General features: G+C 31.5%; 4 protein-coding genes and 1 long non-coding RNA gene across 10 annotated transcripts in view; 3 read left to right on the forward strand and 2 right to left on the reverse strand.

The window, feature by feature from the left end:
• The first annotated feature begins 362 nt into the window (after positions 1–362).
• LOC105200000 (glutathione S-transferase) lies at positions 363–6,334 on the forward strand. Its single transcript, XM_011167347.3, has 5 exons — positions 363–407; positions 2,425–2,609; positions 3,657–3,796; positions 5,401–5,568; positions 5,824–6,334. The coding sequence occupies exons 1-5, from the start codon at positions 378–380 to the stop codon at positions 6,135–6,137; spliced, it is 837 nt and encodes a 278-aa protein (XP_011165649.2). The 5' UTR covers positions 363–377; the 3' UTR covers positions 6,138–6,334.
• Positions 6,335–6,455: 121 nt separating this feature from the next.
• LOC113003397 lies at positions 6,456–9,959 on the reverse strand. The gene is made up of 3 exons (XR_003268447.2): positions 9,575–9,959; positions 9,137–9,235; positions 6,456–7,576 (listed from the first exon to the last, which is right to left on the reverse strand). It is a non-coding gene; the product is annotated as an uncharacterized LOC113003397 (long non-coding RNA).
• Positions 8,061–10,627, forward strand: LOC105200001 (glutathione S-transferase). Its single transcript, XM_011167348.3, has 4 exons — positions 8,061–8,210; positions 9,109–9,245; positions 9,554–9,721; positions 9,959–10,627. The coding sequence occupies exons 2-4, from the start codon at positions 9,113–9,115 to the stop codon at positions 10,264–10,266; spliced, it is 609 nt and encodes a 202-aa protein (XP_011165650.1). The 5' UTR covers positions 8,061–8,210; positions 9,109–9,112; the 3' UTR covers positions 10,267–10,627.
• A 2,470-nt stretch (positions 10,628–13,097) lies between these two features.
• On the forward strand, positions 13,098–15,199 carry LOC105197561 (glutathione S-transferase-like). The gene is given in 5 exon segments (NM_001304612.1): positions 13,098–13,178; positions 13,639–13,774; positions 14,036–14,203; positions 14,530–14,669; positions 14,759–15,199. Coding segments are annotated over 4 exon segments (609 nt in total). The 5' UTR covers positions 13,098–13,178; positions 13,639–13,641; the 3' UTR covers positions 14,927–15,199.
• Positions 15,200–19,155: 3,956 nt separating this feature from the next.
• Positions 19,156–20,915, reverse strand: part of LOC105200002 (neuromedin-U receptor 2-like) — a 28,304-nt gene continuing 26,544 nt past the window's right edge. For 4 of the 6 annotated variants that reach the window (XM_026132589.2, XM_026132588.2, XM_039448875.1 and 1 more), the window contains one exon: positions 19,156–20,619. In XM_026132589.2, the coding sequence (XP_025988374.1) occupies positions 20,354–20,619 (266 nt within the window). In that variant the 3' untranslated portion in view covers positions 19,156–20,353. 6 annotated transcript variants of the gene reach the window in all.

A 20,915-nucleotide genomic window follows, 5' to 3' on the forward strand; every position in this document is an offset into this window, starting at 1 on the left:
CGCGATCAACAGCCCGTTCGTCGGTTAACAGCGTGCGCCTCAGCTAACGCAGTCTCTACTCAACGATACTGCTAGTGAGACTTACTTGCGTCGCATTGAATTCTCGTATCATTACGAACTCTTGTATCATTTGTTAAATCTGCTCACGCGTACCGATCCCGGTGAAAATAGTATGTTTATTAAACATTTATTGCAGCGTTCATGAGATGTTTTCGTTGATAAAATCTCGCGTTATCGTATCTTTTAGCTTCGGTTTCGAGAGTGTAGGGCAAAGTATCGTCATGATCTGCTTTCGCGAGTGTTATATAATAAAAATTGTCTCTTTGATAGTGAAAATCCGGAAAATTTGACAATGAGAGAAGGAAGAGGCCTAATAGATGCATCAAACATCGGCGGAGCAACATGTGGTAAATATAATTTATTTATATATTGTATCTTACTTGCGGAAGCGTTGATCATTTTTTAATTGAAAATTCAAAATATAAAAATTAGAAGAAGAAATTTTACAAATAAAATTTGAACTTTTACTCACAGATCTGATACGCAACGGAGCGGAGTTATTCAGCCACGAAGTTGTGATGATACTGTAACATACAAATATATTTAAAAACTATGCTCAAAATATTCATTATTTGAGAAATTTATTTTTACACGCACGTCAAATTTTCAAAACTTGTCTTTTAATTAGATATTTAATAATCCAATCATATTCGAAAAATACTTTTACAAAATTCAATTAATTTTATTTAAATTTTCTTTCTTTAAGTATTCATTTTTTTTTTATTAAGAATGAAATCGGATAAAAGGAAAAAAGGCTATTAATTTTAAATAAAAAGTTATATTTACCTCAAGGTTGCTCCGCTGGGTCTTGATGCCTCTCTCAGACCTCCTCCTCTCAAATCCGGATTGTCGAGCTTTCCCGTTGCACTCGCAGCACATTTGCGTTAAATACATTAAAATTGCGCCCGAGGATTAATTAAGTCCTATTACTTAAACGGCACTCCCGGAACAAACGCGCGATGCGATTTTTAAAGACCATTACTTGCTTCCTCAGAATTTCACGTTAATCAACATAGAAGTCTGCTCTTCTAAGTTTTATTTACTTGAGCTCATACAATATCTGGAAATTTAACTACGACAGCTTATTCGTATTTGTAGCCCAAAAAATTTGATATATTAAAAATATAAATAAATAAAAGATATTCACAAAATTGTATATTCTTGCTTACAATAAGAAAAATAATCTGATTATATTTAAAAAACTTGAATGGTTGAATGTTTTCTGTAAAACCGCAGAAGCAGAATTTTTGACATTTCTGATAATTATAATAGGACTTTAGTTAAAATAATCTGACTATCTAATAGATTTAACTATATTTTGGTAATTCCTAGAAGATTTATGATTCGTCCGTTCTTGAATAGACGTCTTGGTTGACTCTACCATAAATAATAACTAATACCTAATTTGATTTGTTGTTTCCAATATTTTTGTAATTTTTTAATTTTAAATTATTAAACCATTTCCATTATTTATTCTAGGTTTTTGTTTACTTTAATAACTAAATATATTTGTTTACGAATAAATAAATATTCCTGTGAAAAAATAATAATTTCTACAAATTTTTATTTTAAGTAGAACGTACTTAATGAAAGTTTTGAAGTTAATGAAAATTTTTCTGACAGAATAAGATATTTAGAAATGTGTAAAATGTTATAATTTGTTGTGACGTACTATCATCAAGACTTTTGTAGAAATTTTGTAGCAAAAAAGATATTTACAAAAATACAAAAATTTGAAAAAATATTCCAATTCTAGTATTTTCATGATTTATAGCATTTCTTAAATTTATATCGGATTTTGTAAATTTTTTTTTGTGGTGCATATTTTAAAAACTTGTAACTTGACAGTGTTGCTCATACTGTCATATGTCAATATAATAAAAATATCATTAGATTATTTTTAGTTGAATCTGGAAAAACAAAATTATCTTTTTGTTATGTAATTTTGTATTTTAATAAATTTGTTTATATTATTTTGTTGTTGAGTTCTTTTTTATTCGCTATATTTATCTTTTCATTCATTTTTTCTAACTTGTTATAAATTTCTACATATCTATATTTCTAAGAAATTAAATAATAAATATCTATGTCAATACCGATCAAAAGTAGTTCTAAGTGCTCAATAATATTTTCTATATAAATTTTTAAACACAAGGTTCTCGCAAACTGCACGCCGCATGTCTATATTTATAAATTTATATATTTTTAATTTTAAACAATGTAAAAAAAACAATTAGTTAAATAAGTGAAAAATATTTAAAAGAAACTTTTAAGAAATGAGATGTTTCATCAATGATTTTATCGCATTTGTTTATTAAATTATATCATTCGAGCGATTGTTGCTTTCTTATATCTCATCTCTAGTCAACTTTCTTTGGAGTTCGAAGATGTGCTATGTCATGTACAACAGAGTGGGATTATAGATGGTGGGGATGCATATACATAACTGGAATGCTGCGAGCAACAGGTCCACCATCATCGATATCACGTGTTCGTGATAGTTGCCGTAACAAACGCTTTTCTATCTTCTGCGTAAAATTTGCCAAATTGTAAGTAAAACTTGCTCATTCTGATCCTTTTAGATCTAAACTAAACTGGCTAACTGTTAATTGAATACTGTATTATAAATATAGCGATACTGTGTTAAACAATTTGCGAGAGTGCGTGGTTACCGCCCGGCTAATTAATGACACTTGTGAAAAGGTTCTCATTCTAGTCGTTGTCAGGGAAAGTAATAGTAACATTGAGACTAAATCGAGAAATGTGATTTGGAATAATCGGTATTTAAAGATTATCGCCCTATATTGCAAATATAAAAATACTAATAATATAATAGAGAATAATCTAGAAGAGAAAAATGCTTTAATAATGGTGTCTTTCGTCAATATCGGAGCATCATATAAAGCATAACATTGTGTAATTAATAAAAATCATACCGTTTAAAAAGGCCGAGAATTCTAATACTAAATTGTAAAACACATGTTTCCTTTTCTTACGCGGGATGTTATAAAGAGTAGGTTTATATTACTACATAGATGTCATGTTATTACGCAATATGTCTTTTAGTATGAAAATTTGTACAAAAGAATGAATATTACATACGTGATACGTAAAACGATTTGTGTAACCATGGCCATGTACGGTTTGATAAGAAAGATAAGAAAATATGACTTGTAATGCTCATGATTGCACAACTACACTTTTTTGTTATAGATTAAAAATTTGCTGTATCTAAATACTTAATTGATTTTGTATAAATGGTACACAAATAATTAGTGATTTTATAATTCAAATTTTTGTCAAACTGTCTTAAATTTTCGGAACAGTTTTAATCAAAATTCAACTTAAATTTTTATCTGATGTGGTTGAAGATGATATTGATTAAATATTGATTTTAAAATTCGATTCAAATTTGATTAAATCTAGAACTGAATGTTGATAAAAAAAAAGTTTTGAGTTGAAACTTGTTTCAACAAATATTTTTAATGAGCTCTGGAAATATTGAAACTTATAATCGTTGATATATTTTTATGTTCTCAGAATTATGATGATGAGAAGAATGGAGAGAAGTATAAGTATGTTTTTTTTTTTTTCAGCAAAATGCCTTCTTACAAGCTGATTTATTTTCCTGCCACAGCATTGGGCGAGCCAATTCGTTATTTGCTCAGTTATGCTAACATCGACTTTGTGGATGAACGTGTAGATTTCGAGGCAGATTGGCCAAAACTTAAGCCTAGTATGTACATCGGATTAATATTAATGATACATTTATGTATATATGATGAAAATTTGTCTTGGGATCTTTCATATAATTTTGTAGAATCTTCCAAAATTTCTGTATAATTTTATAATTGTCTCAAATTTTTTATACGATTTTAAACACTTTTCAAAAGTACTCATAAAGTTTACATCTTTCTTTAAAAGTTTTTTTTATGTTAATTATTAAATATCCTAAGATTTCTTAACATTCTAAAGATTTTTTGTTTTATAATTTCTGATGAAATGTTATAAAATCTAAAAAGCTGACAGTATTTTTTAGAAATTTTTGGATAAGAAATCTTAGAATATTTCAGAATTCACGTGTATAAAAAATTTTAAGAGAAGTTGTAGATTTTCAAAATATTTCTGAAAAAACAAACATAAGATACAATTAAAGGATGATGAGAGTGCAGCAAGAATAATAATGCGCAAAATAAATTAATTGGTTATTAGATTAATTAGTTAAATTAAAAGATCAATGTTAAAAAAACCGTTTCTTGTTTATTAATAGAAACATAAAAAAACGTAGTAAATCTTATAGATTTTGACCTGCAAACATGATGGTGCTAATAGTTTTTATTGAAAATGTGGTAACATTGTCACTTTCCAGATTAAAGTCCTATTTTTTACTCTCTCCGTGAAGTATGATTTTTAATATGAGTGAGTTATTTCATGTGAAATTTAATATGCAAAAATTTTTCATATTGTTGAAGAAAAATTTAATAAATAAGATAAATTTAAAATAAAAGATCCAAAATGACGGATGTTAGTTGCAGTAAGAAAACAATATTCGAGTTGAAATCGAGTCATTCTGATCGAGTTAATAATTCATCAAAAGATGTGACACAAATCAATTGAAATCGATGAATATATTGATTTGTTTTCAATAAATGTTTTCGATATCGATACGACATGGATTTGCTCAGTCATTTTTTGCTCAGTAGTGACTCATCCGCGCTTCAAACTGATGATGGATAGATAATTACTCGAATTTTATTATTTGATACGTTGAAGATGATTCCAAAGTGAGTCAAAACATTCGATTATACTAATTTATAAATAAATTATATTAATGATCAATTAATTTGTTTTGTGTTCATCACCATTATTCGTGCTGCACTCTTATTAGTCTTTAATAACTATATTTTTATTTTTGTTGTTTAAATCTTGAGAATCCTTTATTTATCTACAATTGTTTTATTTCTAAAAATGTTCAAATTTGTATAAAAGTTTTTAGAAAAAATTTTAACAGTGTAGAAAGTTTACAACTACAATAGTTGTATATACGTATAGGTGATTATATAGGCTGCGTTCAGCAGAAAAAACTTTGCAACTGTTATAAGAAATTTTAATATGGTTACATTTAGATCAGACAGGTACTAAGGTCAAGAACTAATTATATTAAAGAATGTTACAACAGTTGCAAAGCAACTATTTTGCTGAATACAACCAGACGTCTATATAAATAACTATCAGTTATATTATAAATTGATCGTGACAGAAATTTAAATAGTTTTTCTACTACAAACTTTATTTTTGACTTTTTTAAATTATATATTATATTCTTTAATATTATTTTAGCTGTGCCATTCGGTAAATTACCCGTGCTCGAAGTAGACGGAAAGAGAATGCATCAGTCAGTAGCTATCTGTCGATACTTGGCAAAACAATGTGGTCTTGCCGGCAAAGACGATTCAGAGGCTTTAGAGATCGATGCGGCCGTTGATACGGTACACGATTTGCGCATGGGTGAGTAGATAATATTCTGTTTACAATATTTAATCAATTCTTATTTATCAGAGACAGACGTTTGCTTTTAAAATTGACGATATTAACAGAGATTTGACAGCGCGAAAAGATTTATTCGCAAAGGGATGTTGCAAACAAATAGCAACAGAGAATAAATTTTTATACTTGCGTTGTAAATTCGATTCACTGAAATATTTTACTCGAAATGTTTATCAGTACCTTATTTGTTTCGTGTTTTTTCCTTATTTGTATTAGGCATCGCTATGTACTCTTATGAGAAAAATGAAAAGGCCAAGGAAGAAAAACATAAACTGGCCAAGGAAAGGGTACCATATTATTTGGAGCGTTTGGATGCTCAGGTGAAGAAGAATGGCGGTTACCTCGTTGGTGGCGCCCTATCGTTGGCCGATTTCACTTTCGTCGGTCTATTGGATTACATGAATTACATGATGAATGAAAACATCATCGAGAAATATGAGAATCTGAAACAACTCCAAAAGAAAGTCGAGGAATTACCGGCCATCAAGCGCTGGATCGAGAAGCGTCCGCCAGTTATGTGGTCGAAGTAATTCGAACAATTTCATAAAATAATACGGTTGATTTTTCGAGAGTATTAATTGTTCATTTAGGTTTGATTTAAATAATATATTGATCTTTTTTTTTCTTTAAATGTGTGCATATCTATTTTATATATATATATATATGTATGTATAATAGATTCAGGAAATACGTACTCAACATACGAATATATATTTTCTCACCTGTTCTAATTGTTGCTTTTGTTATATGACATTAAAGAAATACCGTGAAATTATTTCTATTTATATCTTGGAAAAATGTATTATTTTTTACTATGTAATTTTGTATTTTAATAAATCTATTTAAACTATGTCTTTTGCATTTAAAATATTTGTTTTTCTGTTCAGTTAGTTTGATATAAATAGATAATTCAAAATTTTGACATATTTAAAGTTCAATAACGCAAAAGGACATCACGTCACGGACGACAAATGAAAACTGTTTAAGAAATATATGAGACATTTAGTCTGTTTGAAAATGAGTTTGGATATTACTAGTAAAAGTAATACAGCTGGCAAAAGTGAAAATTACTGGCAATGCGTTTTGTTTCTTCTATCAGAGAGAAATCTGAGAGCGGCCATGCCGGCCTTTTTACTATAAAGCTCATATTATTCATAGTCGATTCTTATATTCAAGACCATCTTAAGTATCATATATATAATATTTAAGATGATATTTAAGATGATACTTAGAATGGTTTTAAATATAAGAATCGACTATGAATCCTGGTCTTCGGCTAACGTGCGCGCACGTTCTTTCTACGCGTAGTTCTTTCTAAAAAAAAGGTATAATGTAAAGAATGTATCCAAGTTATTGTAGTCGCTTCTCCGCAATGCCAATTGGTTCTCTCGTTGCGCTAACTTTGTGAGAAGCTATCGTCGCCGAGATCGCGTATTTTGACTATGTGTATTGAGGAGCTAATAGTGTAATTTTCCTTTAATTCCTCTCACAAAAATACGGATACGATCGCGCGATAATATTATGCTTTGATTCTGCGCAGGACATTTGAAAAGCATTCAAAGATAATGAAAAAAATTATTTCTGATTCACCGACCCGATGCGCAACAAGCGGAGTTATTCATAAAGTTACGTGATGATACTGTAACACACAAACATAAGATTTATAAATTAAAACTGTGCTCAAAATAATCAATATTTCTAAAGTTAATTCTGACCGGTACATCAAACTTTTAGAATTTTACTTTTAATTAGATATTCAGTAATTTAATCATATCCAAAAAATAGCTTGACAAAATTCAATTTCTATACAATTGTGAATGATTTTTTTTTCTTTAAGTATTTTTTAATTTTTTGAGACAAAAAAAACTATTAATTTTATATAAATAAAAAATATTTATCCCAAGGTTGCTCTGCTGAGGTTCGATGCTTCTCGAGCTTAGGCCTCCTCCTCCTCTCAGATCCTGTAAATCTGTAACATATAAGTATAACAAAAATTATAACAATGATCAAAATAATTAATATTTTAAAAAATAATTATGTAGTTCGTTGAATTTTATTCATACTTTTAATAGATATTAATTAATAAATAATATAATTTTTTAAATTTCCTTTATATAATAATTCTTTATTTAAATTTGAATAGACAATTCGAATCCTTTAAAAAAAAAGGTTTTTAAAAAAGAAACATATAAAGAATATATTTTTTAGATTGATGTATTTTTCGGACAATTTTACTTGCTAATAGAGCTGTTCTTTTTATGTAGCTGCACTAGCTACATTAATTTAGAGTTTATCTTTCTTCTTCCAATGTAAAGGAAAAAAGATGAATTGTGAACTAGTGTAGCCAGCTCAGATAAAAAGAACAGAGCATATATTTCTCTAGTAAATTTTCCCTAGAGATTGAAAGTCACGGCGTCGGGCGTACTGTCGCCGTCGTAACGACAAAGTGGTAATGTTGAACTGGTAGGGAAAGAACTGAATAGAAGAGTTTAGCAGCCTGTTCAAGTATGTTCCACAGTACTGTGCCTGTTTCATCGTCGTTACATTAATCCTGGGACAATAAATAGTGTTTTTCTTCTGCACAGAATTTTTTCAAATTAGTTGTAAGTAGAGCTTCTCATTCTTATTTCTTCAAATTTAAACTTGACTAGATAAAAATGTAAAGATTGCATATACTATGATAATATATCAAATAATTTCTCTAACCATTGTAGTTACCACGTGTAATGCCGGCCGGCATAAGGGATAATGTTTTGTGAAAATGCTAAGTGAACTAATTAATATTTGTTACAATAAAACTACAATAGCGATGAGATCGATTTGGAGTAATTATGACATTGGTATTATATTAAATCAAAAATATTATACATGTTAGCGAATATGAATTGAAAGAGAGAAAACGCCTCGTTGTCAATAATGTTTTTCATCTAAAATATCTAAATCAAAACCGTACATTTTATAAAACACAATTGTGTTGAATAAGAAACATATATATATAGTTTAGTGTTTAGAAAATCCAAAATAAAAAGATAAGAAAATATGAATTTTTATTTGTTACTATGTGATGTAACTACATTTAGTTTTGTAAAAGAAGAATTTTTATTAAATAACAACGCAACGTTTTTTGATAAAATTTAATCAAATAGTATAGTGGTTTTGTATTTAAATTTTTGTCCAACGTTTAACATTTGCAATAAATCCAAGAGTAATGTAAATTTTTACTTTGTTATTTATTTCAAGATGGGTAAAAATACAATCAGGTTTAAATTTTGATTTACACAAATTTAGAGTATATGTAAAGAATTAAAAATAGTTAACATTAAATTTTTAATTGAAACTCATTTCATCTCAAGTAAAATTTTTTCACTGAGACTAAATAATGTTCAAGATTATTATCCGTTAAAATTCTTTTATGTTGCTAGAATTATTATTATACAGAAAAATTACAATATATGATAAAGAGATATTTGATAATGAAAAAAATCGTTTTTCTTTTTTCAGTAACATGCCTTCTTACAAGCTGACTTACTTTCACCTAACAGCATTAGCTGAGCCAATTCGCCTTTTGTTCGCCTATGCTGATATCGAGTTTGTGGATGAACGTATCGATAGAAATGATTGGCCAAAACTTAAACAAAGTACGTACATCTGATTAATGTTAATAATATTATAAAGCGTTTACCTATTGCGATCGTGTAATCTGACTCGATATTGTTCTTGAAAATCTTATTAACTTGCCAAACTCAGATTTAAAAATATACTTGTTCTTAACTTCAATTACTTCAACTGTAATTATTAACTGTCAAAAGATTTTTAATATATATGTACGGACACAATTGCTATAGATATAACTTTATCACATAATAGTAAATTAGATGTTTCTTCTATTAAATTTATTTCATTTTAATAGCATACTGCATTCACATGAGTTAATATTATTTTTCAGCAATGCCGTTTGGCAAAGTACCTGTGCTCGAAGTAGACGGAAAGAGAATGCATCAATCCTCAGCTATTGGTCGCTATGTGGCGAAGAAATGTGGTCTTGCCGGCAAAGACGATTTGCAGTCTCTGGAAATTGATGCGGCCGTCGATACTATACAAGAATTAGTCGAGAGTTAGTAGACATTATTTCGTTTGCTCAATTTTTATCCAAATTCTTTTGTTTACTAAAGGCAGAAATTTCCTTTGAAAGCAAATTTGATTCGATTTCAGTGTGTTCAGATCTTAACAATGCAAACGGATTTATTCGTAAACATTGGTAAATTCCATTTTAGGAGACTTAATTAGAATTGTTCGTTATTTTTTATTTATCTTTCTTTTCTCACTTGTAATAAATGTCGTGGATTTTTAGAGATATACCAGAACACCGAACGGGCTAAAAAAGAGAAAGTCGAAATTGCCGACGAGACGGTGCTGTTTTATTTAGAGCGCCTGGACACTCAGGTGAAGAAGAATGATGGTTACTTCGTCGGTGGTGCTCTGACGTGGGCTGATCTTACTTTCATCGGCCTTTTGGATTATATGAACTTTCATGTGAAAGGAAATGTCGTCGAAAAGTTTGAGAACCTGAAAGAACTTCAAAAGAAAGTTGAAGCGATACCAGCCATCAAAAGTTGGATCGAGAAGCGTCCACCAGCTTTATACGAAACTTATATGTAAGAATGCAGATAATCTTGGAGAGTAATGATTGATTTTTTGACAGAGATTTTTTTATTGTTCGTTGATGTTAGACGTGAATAAAATATTGCATTTTCTTTTTTTATCTACGCTGATAAAAAAAGATTATTTGATACAAATAAAGATGTTATTAGTACTATGCAAATGATTTATTGACATCACACAAGTACCGTTACTTATTTAAAACAAATGTTACTACTTTAATTGATATAAGGTAGTTATTTGAATAGTACTAGTAACATTTTTATTTGAGTCAGATAATTTTTTCTTTCAATGTATGTACGACAGGCGCGTACAATGAAACTAAGATTATACTAAAAATATAAATGTATATTTATACATTAATTGAAAGCTTGTACAATATTGTATGATAATGATAAAAATACTCTGAGAAGATTTTTAATTATATGTTAAAAACAAATTATTGTTTATTATGTAATTTTGTATTTTAATAAAATGCTTACGTATTATTTATTATTTTGATGATTTCTTTTGTAATATTGCAAATTCTGTCTTCTCTTTCTGTCACTATTCGTTTTATTTCTTATAATTTTTTATTAACGTTCCTGTATTTATTGCGTCAATTTTTTGTTTTATCAGATTATTTACGAAATAATTTTATTTTTGATATTTCTGATAAAATAAAGATAATATGATACTTTAAATTGTTATTCAGTAGTCTCTGTGTTATTATTGATAACACGGTTCCAAACTGTTGATAGATGATTAATATCATTAAGAATTTTATTTTTATTCAATACTGCAAAGTGCTTATTACAATCTTATTTCATAAATGACCTAATATTGTATCAAATTACTTTGGTATTTAAAATAATTAAATTAAAAAAAAAAAATTAGTTTTGATTACACGGGCGCGCTGGATTCTCTGAAACAATTTCATATTGAAACATTTAAAAGTAGCATTGGACGTAATAAAAAGAATTTAGCCAAAAGCGATTTCGATCGATTTCTGGAACGAGCTTCTAAAGTGCTATTGATACAGAAGAGGCGTATGCTGTAAACAAAATAAGTGCTGAGTAATTAATTAGATTGCCAAACGCACGATTGCAGATAACGCACTATCAGCTTTTATACACAGATAGCTTTGAAGATGCTTCAGTCATGTGGAGCTATGGCTATTTAGATTGCTAGGTTGTTATATTATCGCAGGCTATAACTGTGATGCAAGGTCGCACAAGTTAGTTGCAATTGAGGGGGATCTATGACTATTTATTGTTGTGATTAATTGAGAAACGTGAAAATTTTTTATGAGTTAAGCAGTAGTGTGACGCTCACTCGAATGCACTGATTTTACTAACAATAAGCAAAAAATTTAATAATAACGTCTTTAATTAAAGATTTAACACAAAAATAACAATTAACTGATATTAAAATGCATATTAATGCTTGATAATTTAAATTTGAAAAGAATTAAGCTAATGAATTCTCTCTTTTACTTATTCTTTTTTTTTTATTAATACTAAAATTATATTTGTATAATTTATAATTAATTTTTTAATTTTATAATTTTCTTAATGCTAAAGTTTTGCAACTATTTTGCTATTAATAATTGATATTTTTAAAGATTAATAACTTTTCTTATTAATCATCATATTCTTTTTTCTTTCGACTTTTTATGCATGTGAAACTTGCAAGTCATTGGAAAAAAAATGAATTACTGTTATTAATAGCGCGCAGAAATATCATGAAACAGTTTACGTAATAATATGCAAAAGATGTTGCAAATAATATCACGTACAGAACGTCGTCTCTTCTAACAAAATTATTAATTTGCAAATACAAGTATTTTACAAAAAAAAACGTTATAAAAAGAGTCATCAAATTGCATTACAGAATTACATTTAAAGCATTATTACCGTCAAAATATTGCATAATTATTTAATTATTCATCACGTTTTTAAATATTTTAGAAAATTTATCTAAAATTGATCTTAAAAGCGTATACATATCATTACTATATTATAATCGATTTTTAAACATAATTTAATTTTAACGATAATATATAATTTGTCAACTCTGGATAACATTGCATATGATATGTATAATATTATCCAGGGCCGAATTAGCTCCCAAGCCTAATTTTTAGGCTATTGTCCAGGGGCGACAAATTTAGAAAGATGGCATTTTGTAAAACAGTTTTTTTTTAAACTTATCTTGTAGTGGCTGACGCAATCAACTAAAATCTTTTACATAAAATAATATAAAAAAAGCAGAATTTGCAGAATATAAAATTTGATTAATTTAAGTTACACTTGAGGCTTGAATAAGGGCAGCAAAGTTTTAATAGAGATGTCTGGGGGTGGCATGAGTCTTAATCCGCCCCTGATATTATCGCACAAAATTTTCCTGATATTTTATCAATGTATGATATAACATTAGCTAATAATAATTTGCAATGCAATAATGCAATATTTGATTTTTGATCTTTTACAGCTGTCAAATAAAAAGTTGTTTAAAAATAATTAAAAAATTCCTATTACATTCCTGTATTCGACATAAAAGGAATACGCAGTAAAATATTAAGAACAAAAAAAAATCTGTTTGTTATTATAATGATAAACCTTGATATATAATTTCTGTGATTTGCATTTCGATTTCTTGAGAAAATGAAAAAAATACGGTTTTTTTTTTCTTTGATGTTACATACAATTTCCATGTATGCGTTCTGTCAGATGTAATTTTGTATGTGTACTGTACGTGTGTTAAACCAGTACTCCTTTATAATTTTTCCTGACAAAAGGACGTATGTCCCTAAGCAACTAGATACGCAGTATCATTCCAATGAAACGCTCAGTCGTTCACGATTCACGAACAACTACGCAGCACTTGCGAGAGCCTCGAATTTTACGAGAGATTAGATCATAGACTGCAAGGTAATAAAAAATTCTGTCTTTTCCATTTCTTAATTTGTTGTGGAATAAATAAGTAAAATACGCTTCTGTAAATAAACACTTTTAAAATTTATTTAATTTTAAATAAATAAATAAGTGGACGTCACAGGGTTACAAACATAAGTAAATTACATAATCTAATATCAAATATTAAATTTGTTTAAATTTTTAATTTTTGTAATTAATGGTAAATTAAGTTGTTTGAAGAAAACTTGAAAACAATTATTAAAGTTAATATTTACTGCGATTGTTTTAAATAACACTTTATATTTGTATTATTATTTTATATATAATACATACATATATATATATATATATATATATATATATATATATATATATATATATTTGTGTTTATTATTATTAATATTTGTTTAGAAATTTCTACAAATGAGCCAAGTGTTATTTTACACATTCATTTTTATATCTATACAACTTTCAGAACATGCCGACATATAAGCTAACGTATTTCAATGTTACCGGCCTTGGAGAGTCACTTAGGTACATGTTACATCATTGTGGCATTAAATTCGAGGATGTCAGAGTCGAGTTCGATGATTGGCCGAAGCTTAAACCAAGTATGTAATCGCATTATTATTTTGAAATGACCAAGTAATATAATTTTGATTGCTCTTTCATCTAAAATTAATTTAACTCATATTATAAAACATATTACTTTGTTATTTTTGCTTTATCTTCTTGTTACTTTATTATTACTTTATTATTTGTTATCTTTATTAAGTTTTATTGTTTTACGATTATTTAGTAATTAGTGTTTCTATTGTGAACACGAATAAATATTATTTCGCAATAACCTAATGGCATTTAACAAATTTCAGACATGCCTATGGGACAAATGCCGATCTTAGAGATCGACGGTAAAATATATCATCAATCCAGAGCCATCGGTCGCTACATCGCCAAGAAAGGTAATTTATATGGCTCCGACGAACTTGAGGCCATGGAGATTGATGCCACTATTGATTCAATGGACGATATAAGACAGGGTAAGAGTACCGATAGTGAATAAAGAGAAGAGGATGACAGGTCGTCAATTACATAATCATTGAAACAACATGATTATAACTTCTCGATTCTTCTGCGTGGAGTAGGCTAATATACGACGTATACTTATCGTACACATGCAAACCGAGGGATTTAGTGTTCTGTTGTATGTGCTTTGCATCAATTACTAGTTATTTATAGTCGACAAGTTTTTATATTTCCTTAACGATTATCGCGTGTCGTATCATTATCGCTCTTTTTGCGACGTTTCGTGACGGAAGTTCATCTATCTTTGAGCGATGCAAAAAAGGCAAGTTTATTTTTGCAGCTTTATCTACTTATTATTGGGAACAAGATCCTGCTTTCAAAGCAAAACTCAAGGAGACCGCTTTCGAAAAATTGCCCTTCTATCTCGACAAATTCGAGGCTCAAGTCAAGAAGAACGGTGGTTACTTTGTCGGTGGCAAGGTATGTAATTATTTCCGATTGCGTGTTAAGCTATTGATATTTGTCTCTGTTTCTTTTATCTCTGAGACAAAAATACATTGTTGTTTTAGCTCTCGTGGGCAGATTTCCTGTGGGCTGGATATTGTGACTATCTGAGCTTTGTTTTGGCTGGGGACCCGAACAAGGATCATCCTGAATTGAAGAAGCTACGGGAGAAAGTTCGCGCTTTGCCCAACATAAAGGCCTACCTTGAGAAACGACCCAAGACACAACTGTAAATGAAACGATTTATAATTTTATACTCTTCCTTTGATTTGTTACGTTGATATTAGGTATCTATTTTCTCTCGAAACGTTTTGTGAAAGAATAGCATGCAAATGCATTACCATTAAACAGCTTTAATCACTTTCTCTGCAACCTAACAGTTAATGTTATTACATAACAAATAATATTATTATAAGCGATGTTGCTTTAGCACAATATCCAATATAAACTAATATTATTACGTAACAGATATAGAAAGGAAATAAAATCTTTTTCATTCAATAAAAGTGTGCGTTTTTTATTTCTAATTCTCTCTTACTTATCTAAAAACGTATATAATTACGCAATTTTACTTCGAACTTCGACAATCTTTATATTAAAAATATTAAAATAAGTTTTATTCGAAATGTAACACGTATGTACTTTATGATAAGATCTCGTGCTCCAACTAAATATTGGAATGTGAATTACACTTATGATCTATATCATAATTATTTACTACAAATATTATACGTTTACTAATGATCAAATTATGATCATTCGTGTCTGATATTTTAAAAGTTACTCCTCAACTATGCCTCAAATATGTTGTCATTAAAGCTGTAAATATGTCCCAACTGCTATTTTAATATGTACATATGAAACATATAGTATTCAATATACAATATTGATCAAAATGCATTGAGATATTTAATATAATTGCTTTCAAAGAATTTGCAATTCTTTCCAGTTGGTTTAAAAAATGGGTCTTTAAATAATTCGAATATATTCGTAATTCTTTTTTCACTAGCTTTACATAAGACAAAATTAACGAACAGAGAGATTTAATTTATTTATATATTTGTGTGTAATTCGCAAAATTATGGACTATGCAAATTAAAATGGCAATAACATGCAGCTTGATATTAATTATTATATGTATAAAAAATACAATATATATTAATTTTATCTTACGTTGAGCTTTATTATATATTGCTTTATTTTTATTACGACAATTTTACTTCACTTTCGACACTCCACGAAACACTCGTTCGCGTCAAAAACTCGTACGGGACGACGAGAATGCGAGTTGAAATGCGTCGCGACGCGCCGCGACTTCCTCACGTCCCCTCTAACCGACGTACCGACCGACTGCGTAGCAGCGGCGGTAGCGGCGCGCAGGCGCTAGTCACGTGATTCATACGTCACGCCGCCAGGCAGTACGCAGTGCCAGCAGTCGGTCGGTTAGGGAGCACGGCGGAAGGTCGCGGTGCGTCGCAGCGCATTCCAACTCGTATCCTCGTCAGCCCGTACGAGTGTTTGATACGAGCGAGTGTTACGAGAGTGTCGTGGACTGCCGAAAGTGAAGTGTCGGCCTTCGTAGCGACATCCGTCGTGTCGAATGCATGGTGCGAAGTCGTGGATCGCGTTCAATCGTGTTTCGCAGCTTCTCCGTTGTCTCTTATTCCGAGTTTCCGATACGCGAGCACCAGGAGGGTTTCGAAAGTTCCGAAAACGAGTTCTGCTCGCGCGTTCGTGCCAAGTATGAATCAAAACGAATCGTCGTGAGGAGAATCTTGAATCTTTTGTGTCGCTCAGACGACAATGATCGATCGGGATGGCACGAAGTCGCGTCGCGCGTTCAATCGCGTCTTCTCCGTTGCTCCGTATCCCGTATCTCGAGTTTTCGACGGGCGTGAGTACCGAAGGGGGTGCCGAAAACGAACCAAGTGTCGCGCGTTTGTGCCAAGTATGAATCAAGAGGAGGAGGATCTTGGATCTCCGAAAGCGGCGGCTGAGACTACGAGACGGAGCTAGACGGAGCGATCAGCGAACGGTGAGTCAATTTACTTGTACGAGTATCTACTGTTTATTCGCCCCTACATTTCTTTCACAGTATTTGTGTCTCGTCCTGATTGCGCTCGCATAAATTGCGACTCGATAAATCGTGCCTAAGCCGTTAGGATAGGAAAAATTTAAAGTTTGTGTACGCGCGCTCGGCATTCACCTCTTCGCCAGGTGTGCCAATAGACGCGATTCGTATGTGCTTTCCGAGATATTGACCGACTATGTATACACATTGGCATCGTAGTATATGTTCACGTTGTAGAGATGGCGTATGGCGTCTCGAAAAATCATATCAGCTAAATTTCCCGCAGAGACGACTGATCCGCACAGTCGTTTGGGTTTAGCGAACCCACGGACTCGAGCTCATGAACTGCGGACATTCACACACATTTACATCACATACATCCACATTTACACATTTTTGATAAAATAGTGTTATGGAGTGGGAACCCTCTACACTCCCCTCCTGATGTACATTTCTGATGTTTGGACCGGCTAGATGGCTCTGCTAGGCCTTACTTTTTTCCTAATAAAAAAAAATATATCAGCTAAATTGCTCTAAATTCTTTAGAGTGGAATTCCTCTCTAAAGAATGAAAATTCTGCCAATATTGATAAAGAGTAGCTGGATTTTTACCCTTTTAGAGTGGGATTCCACTTTTGTAGACGAAATTCCATTCCAAAGAATTAAAAGAGTACATAAATACTATATTAAATCTAATTTTTTAATAACTAATTTCATTAATTCCCTCTATTAATTTGATTTTTAATTATACAATTTGGTTTGGTACTTAATTTTGTTTCATGAAGTAATTGTGTTATATGAATATCGTATGTATTACAAAATTGGTACAAAAATCTAATAAATGGTAGAAAATTAAAGAAAAAACATCTAATATTTTCTTATTTTAGTGTTTTTCATATTATAAAAATGGTAAACATGATCATTTTCGTTTATAAAATTGTAAAATTTACTGATGACAAATGCCGATTCTGGAGATTGATGGGTATCGATTAGGTCAGAACTATTGCCTGTTTTATTGCTAAGAAAAAGTAATTTATACGGGTTCAACAAATTTTTTTGACATTCTGGGGATTGTTAACGTTGAGTCCATCGAGGATATAAGACAAGGTAAAAATGTCGATGGTTAGCGAATGGAGGAGAAGAACTGGATGGCACTTGTATAAATTGAATACAGGCATAGAATGTCTCCGTGCTAGTTGGCGGAGATCTGATTAATAAATGTGATGCAATCTACGTTGTGTACAAGCCAAGTGAGGGGTTTTATAATGCTACTATTGCAAGATACTGTAACCGTGCTGTAAACGAGCGGAAGCTATTTAGAGTCAACAATCCGTGCATTTCCTGAATTGTCGCGCATTATATCGCTATCGTTCTTCTCGCGGCATATAGCGAAGATGATCTCTCTTTGCCTCTGTGCGACACGAAAGCTTCAACTCATTGTCTGTTTCATTTTAGTAACTCTATCTGTCTACTACTAGTAACAAAAGCCCACTTCCGAGGTGAAACTCGAGGAGACCGCTTTCTAAAGTTGTTCTTCCACTTTGACAAATTTTTTTTTTCAAGTTAAAAATAACGGCGGATTTCTTGTCTATATAGCAAAGTTATAATTTGATCGATTATGTGCTAAACGGTGACGATTGTTAATTTTATCTTTGTATCATTTTTTATATTATTTTTAAGGATTAAAGCATCTACAAATAATTTACAAATAATGTACAAAGAATAAAGATTTTTTAATATAAAGTTTTTAAAATGTTGAAGGTGGATAACGTGTGCGCATTTGCCATTGCAAAAATGTTGTTTTAAAACAAGCGATTGTTACATTTTTATTTAGCAAATTATATGCATTGGTACATCTGTCATTGACGCGAATGGGTTCATTATTCAAGTGTTTGTAAAATAAAGCTAAAAAACTGTTAACTATTAACATGACGATATACGTATAAAAATAAATGCTGAAATTATTGGAAATTGTACATGTACATATGATAAGTACTTATATCGATTATATCAATAAGTATCATGACTATGCTTTTATATATTTTCACACACGCACGCACGCGCGCACGCTCGCTCGCATGCACGCACGCACGCACGCTCGCTCGCTCGCTCGCACGCACGCACGCACGCACGCACGCACGCGCACGCACGCACGCACGCACGCACGCACGCACGCACGCACGCACGCACGCACGCACGCACGCACGCACGCACGCACGCACGCACGCACGCACGCACGCACGCACGCACGCACGCACGCACGCACGCACGCACGCACGCACGCACGCACGCACCACGCACGCACGCACGCACGCACGCACGCGCACGCACGCACGCACGCACGCACGCACGCACGCACGCACGCACGCACGCACGCACGCACGCACGCACGCACGCACGCACGCACGCACGCACGCACGTACATACACACACAATTTTACTACTTGTATATCTACATACAATACTGCGCAATTCTAATCCACAATTTTGTACTAAACATTGTTTAGTATTTTTTATTGGAATTGTGATAAACAAGCAGGTTTCTGAAAACAAAAATTGCATATATTGCTCTTCCAAAAATTACAGTTTTGCAGTCATACACTTTTTATTAATGACGGTCGAAATAATTCGCAAGCTGGCATTTTCCCAACATTGCATCGAGATAACAAAAATAAATAAGTTACGCAGATAACTTACGTTCTATACAAGTCTTTGATCGCGATTAACGTTACAACTATCGTGCAATCTGCTTTTATCACAAAATATGTAAATATCCAGGACAAAAAACAAGAAGCTTGTTGTACATTAATATAAAAGAGGTTCGGTCTCTCTCGCTTCATTCATTCAGAGATTCAGAGATAAGAAAAAAGAAAAAAAAAAGACAAGCGTGAATCGCGACCGCGCCTCTTTATACCGATCTTAATAGAACGCCTCCCTTAATTACACATATTGTTATCTTATCAGCAAGAATAGTATAATAATTATCATTATCATGTTCATCATACATTCATAAGAACGCTAAAACTGCATTTGTAAGTTCTTTCCTCGGAGAAGACTAGCGTTGTTAACAGCCATTCTATGGACAGGGAAACATAATGTTTGCATACATAATTTAGATATCAAACAGCCACACGTGCCTTACATACATGTGTTGTAATTTCCGACTTATAATTAACTTTTTACCTTGACACGAAGCAACACGCGTAAGCGTGATTCTCTCAATTCACAAACCATAAGCGGATGATTTTAACACCATTTATTTACATTTATTTACATTATTACTTTATTCATTCCCATCTATTTTACTTTTTTTCGTACGATCGAAATAATCAGATCAGTTCTCTTCTTTTCTTGCGGCAATTTTTTACGAAACTTTGATCGTCACCTTTGATATATGTTCTACGCCAATTCACTTCGACGGTGCAACCAAGTCATGTTGCATCAAGATTAATTTGACTCGATTTTAACTTTTGAAAAAGCTTTTGGATTAGAAGTTTGCACACATCTGTGGTTTTCGCGCAATCAAAGAGTCTTGATTTATGCTCGGCGTCTTAATTCGAGAGGCGACGTTCTTCCGCGCTGAACGGTTGTCAGGTGACAAGTTCGAAGTTTAACTCGCCCATGTAACGCGCCAATTCCGATCCCGTGAATTCGGTCTCGTCGAGGTCCTGAAGGCTAGAGTTGCTAATCGTATTGGCGCTCTCGATGCTCGGATGACTCTCAAGAGGTGGTGGCATCGCAATTACGTTTTCCGGTTTTGGCTTCGTCATTTTCGTCATATTGTTCGATGAAATCTTCCGATGTTGTGTGAAGAATCCTTTCGTACCGAGGCCCAGTCTCTCCGTGAAGATTCCTGCTAGAAATACCAATGTATTAGAAATATCTTTTCTTTTATACGAGTTCCTCGATTCTATAAATAAGAGAATTAATGCTAGGAATGCTAAATATACATTTTATAAATATATAATCGGTTTTTCTTTTGAAATAAAGTTGCTTCGAAATTACAGAAATCACTCTACTAGTCACCGACAAATGTTTCTGTGATTCGATTATTTAGAATATTTCTGCTATTTTTTAATTATACGAAAAAATACTGAGAGGAAAAGTTGTTGATTTCGAAGTAAGCAAATCTTATAATAGTAATCTTATAAT

The sequence above is a fragment of the Solenopsis invicta genome, chromosome 5, assembly GCF_016802725.1.
Source record: "Solenopsis invicta isolate M01_SB chromosome 5, UNIL_Sinv_3.0, whole genome shotgun sequence".
NCBI lineage: Eukaryota > Metazoa > Arthropoda > Insecta > Hymenoptera > Formicidae > Solenopsis > Solenopsis invicta.

Coding starts and splice junctions, on each gene's coding strand:
- LOC105200000 (XM_011167347.3), top strand. CDS start 378: ATGCATCAAACATCGGCGGAGCAACATGTG. Junction 2,610..3,656: donor TGCGTAAAATTTGCCAAATT/GTAAGTAAAACT, acceptor TTTTTTTTTCAG/CAAAATGCCTTCTTACAAGC. Junction 5,569..5,823: donor GGTACACGATTTGCGCATGG/GTGAGTAGATAA, acceptor TATTTGTATTAG/GCATCGCTATGTACTCTTAT.
- LOC105200001 (XM_011167348.3), top strand. CDS start 9,113: ATGCCTTCTTACAAGCTGACTTACTTTCACCTAACAGCATTAGCTGAG. Junction 9,246..9,553: donor TTGGCCAAAACTTAAACAAA/GTACGTACATCT, acceptor ATTATTTTTCAG/CAATGCCGTTTGGCAAAGTA. Junction 9,722..9,958: donor TATACAAGAATTAGTCGAGA/GTTAGTAGACAT, acceptor GTGGATTTTTAG/AGATATACCAGAACACCGAA.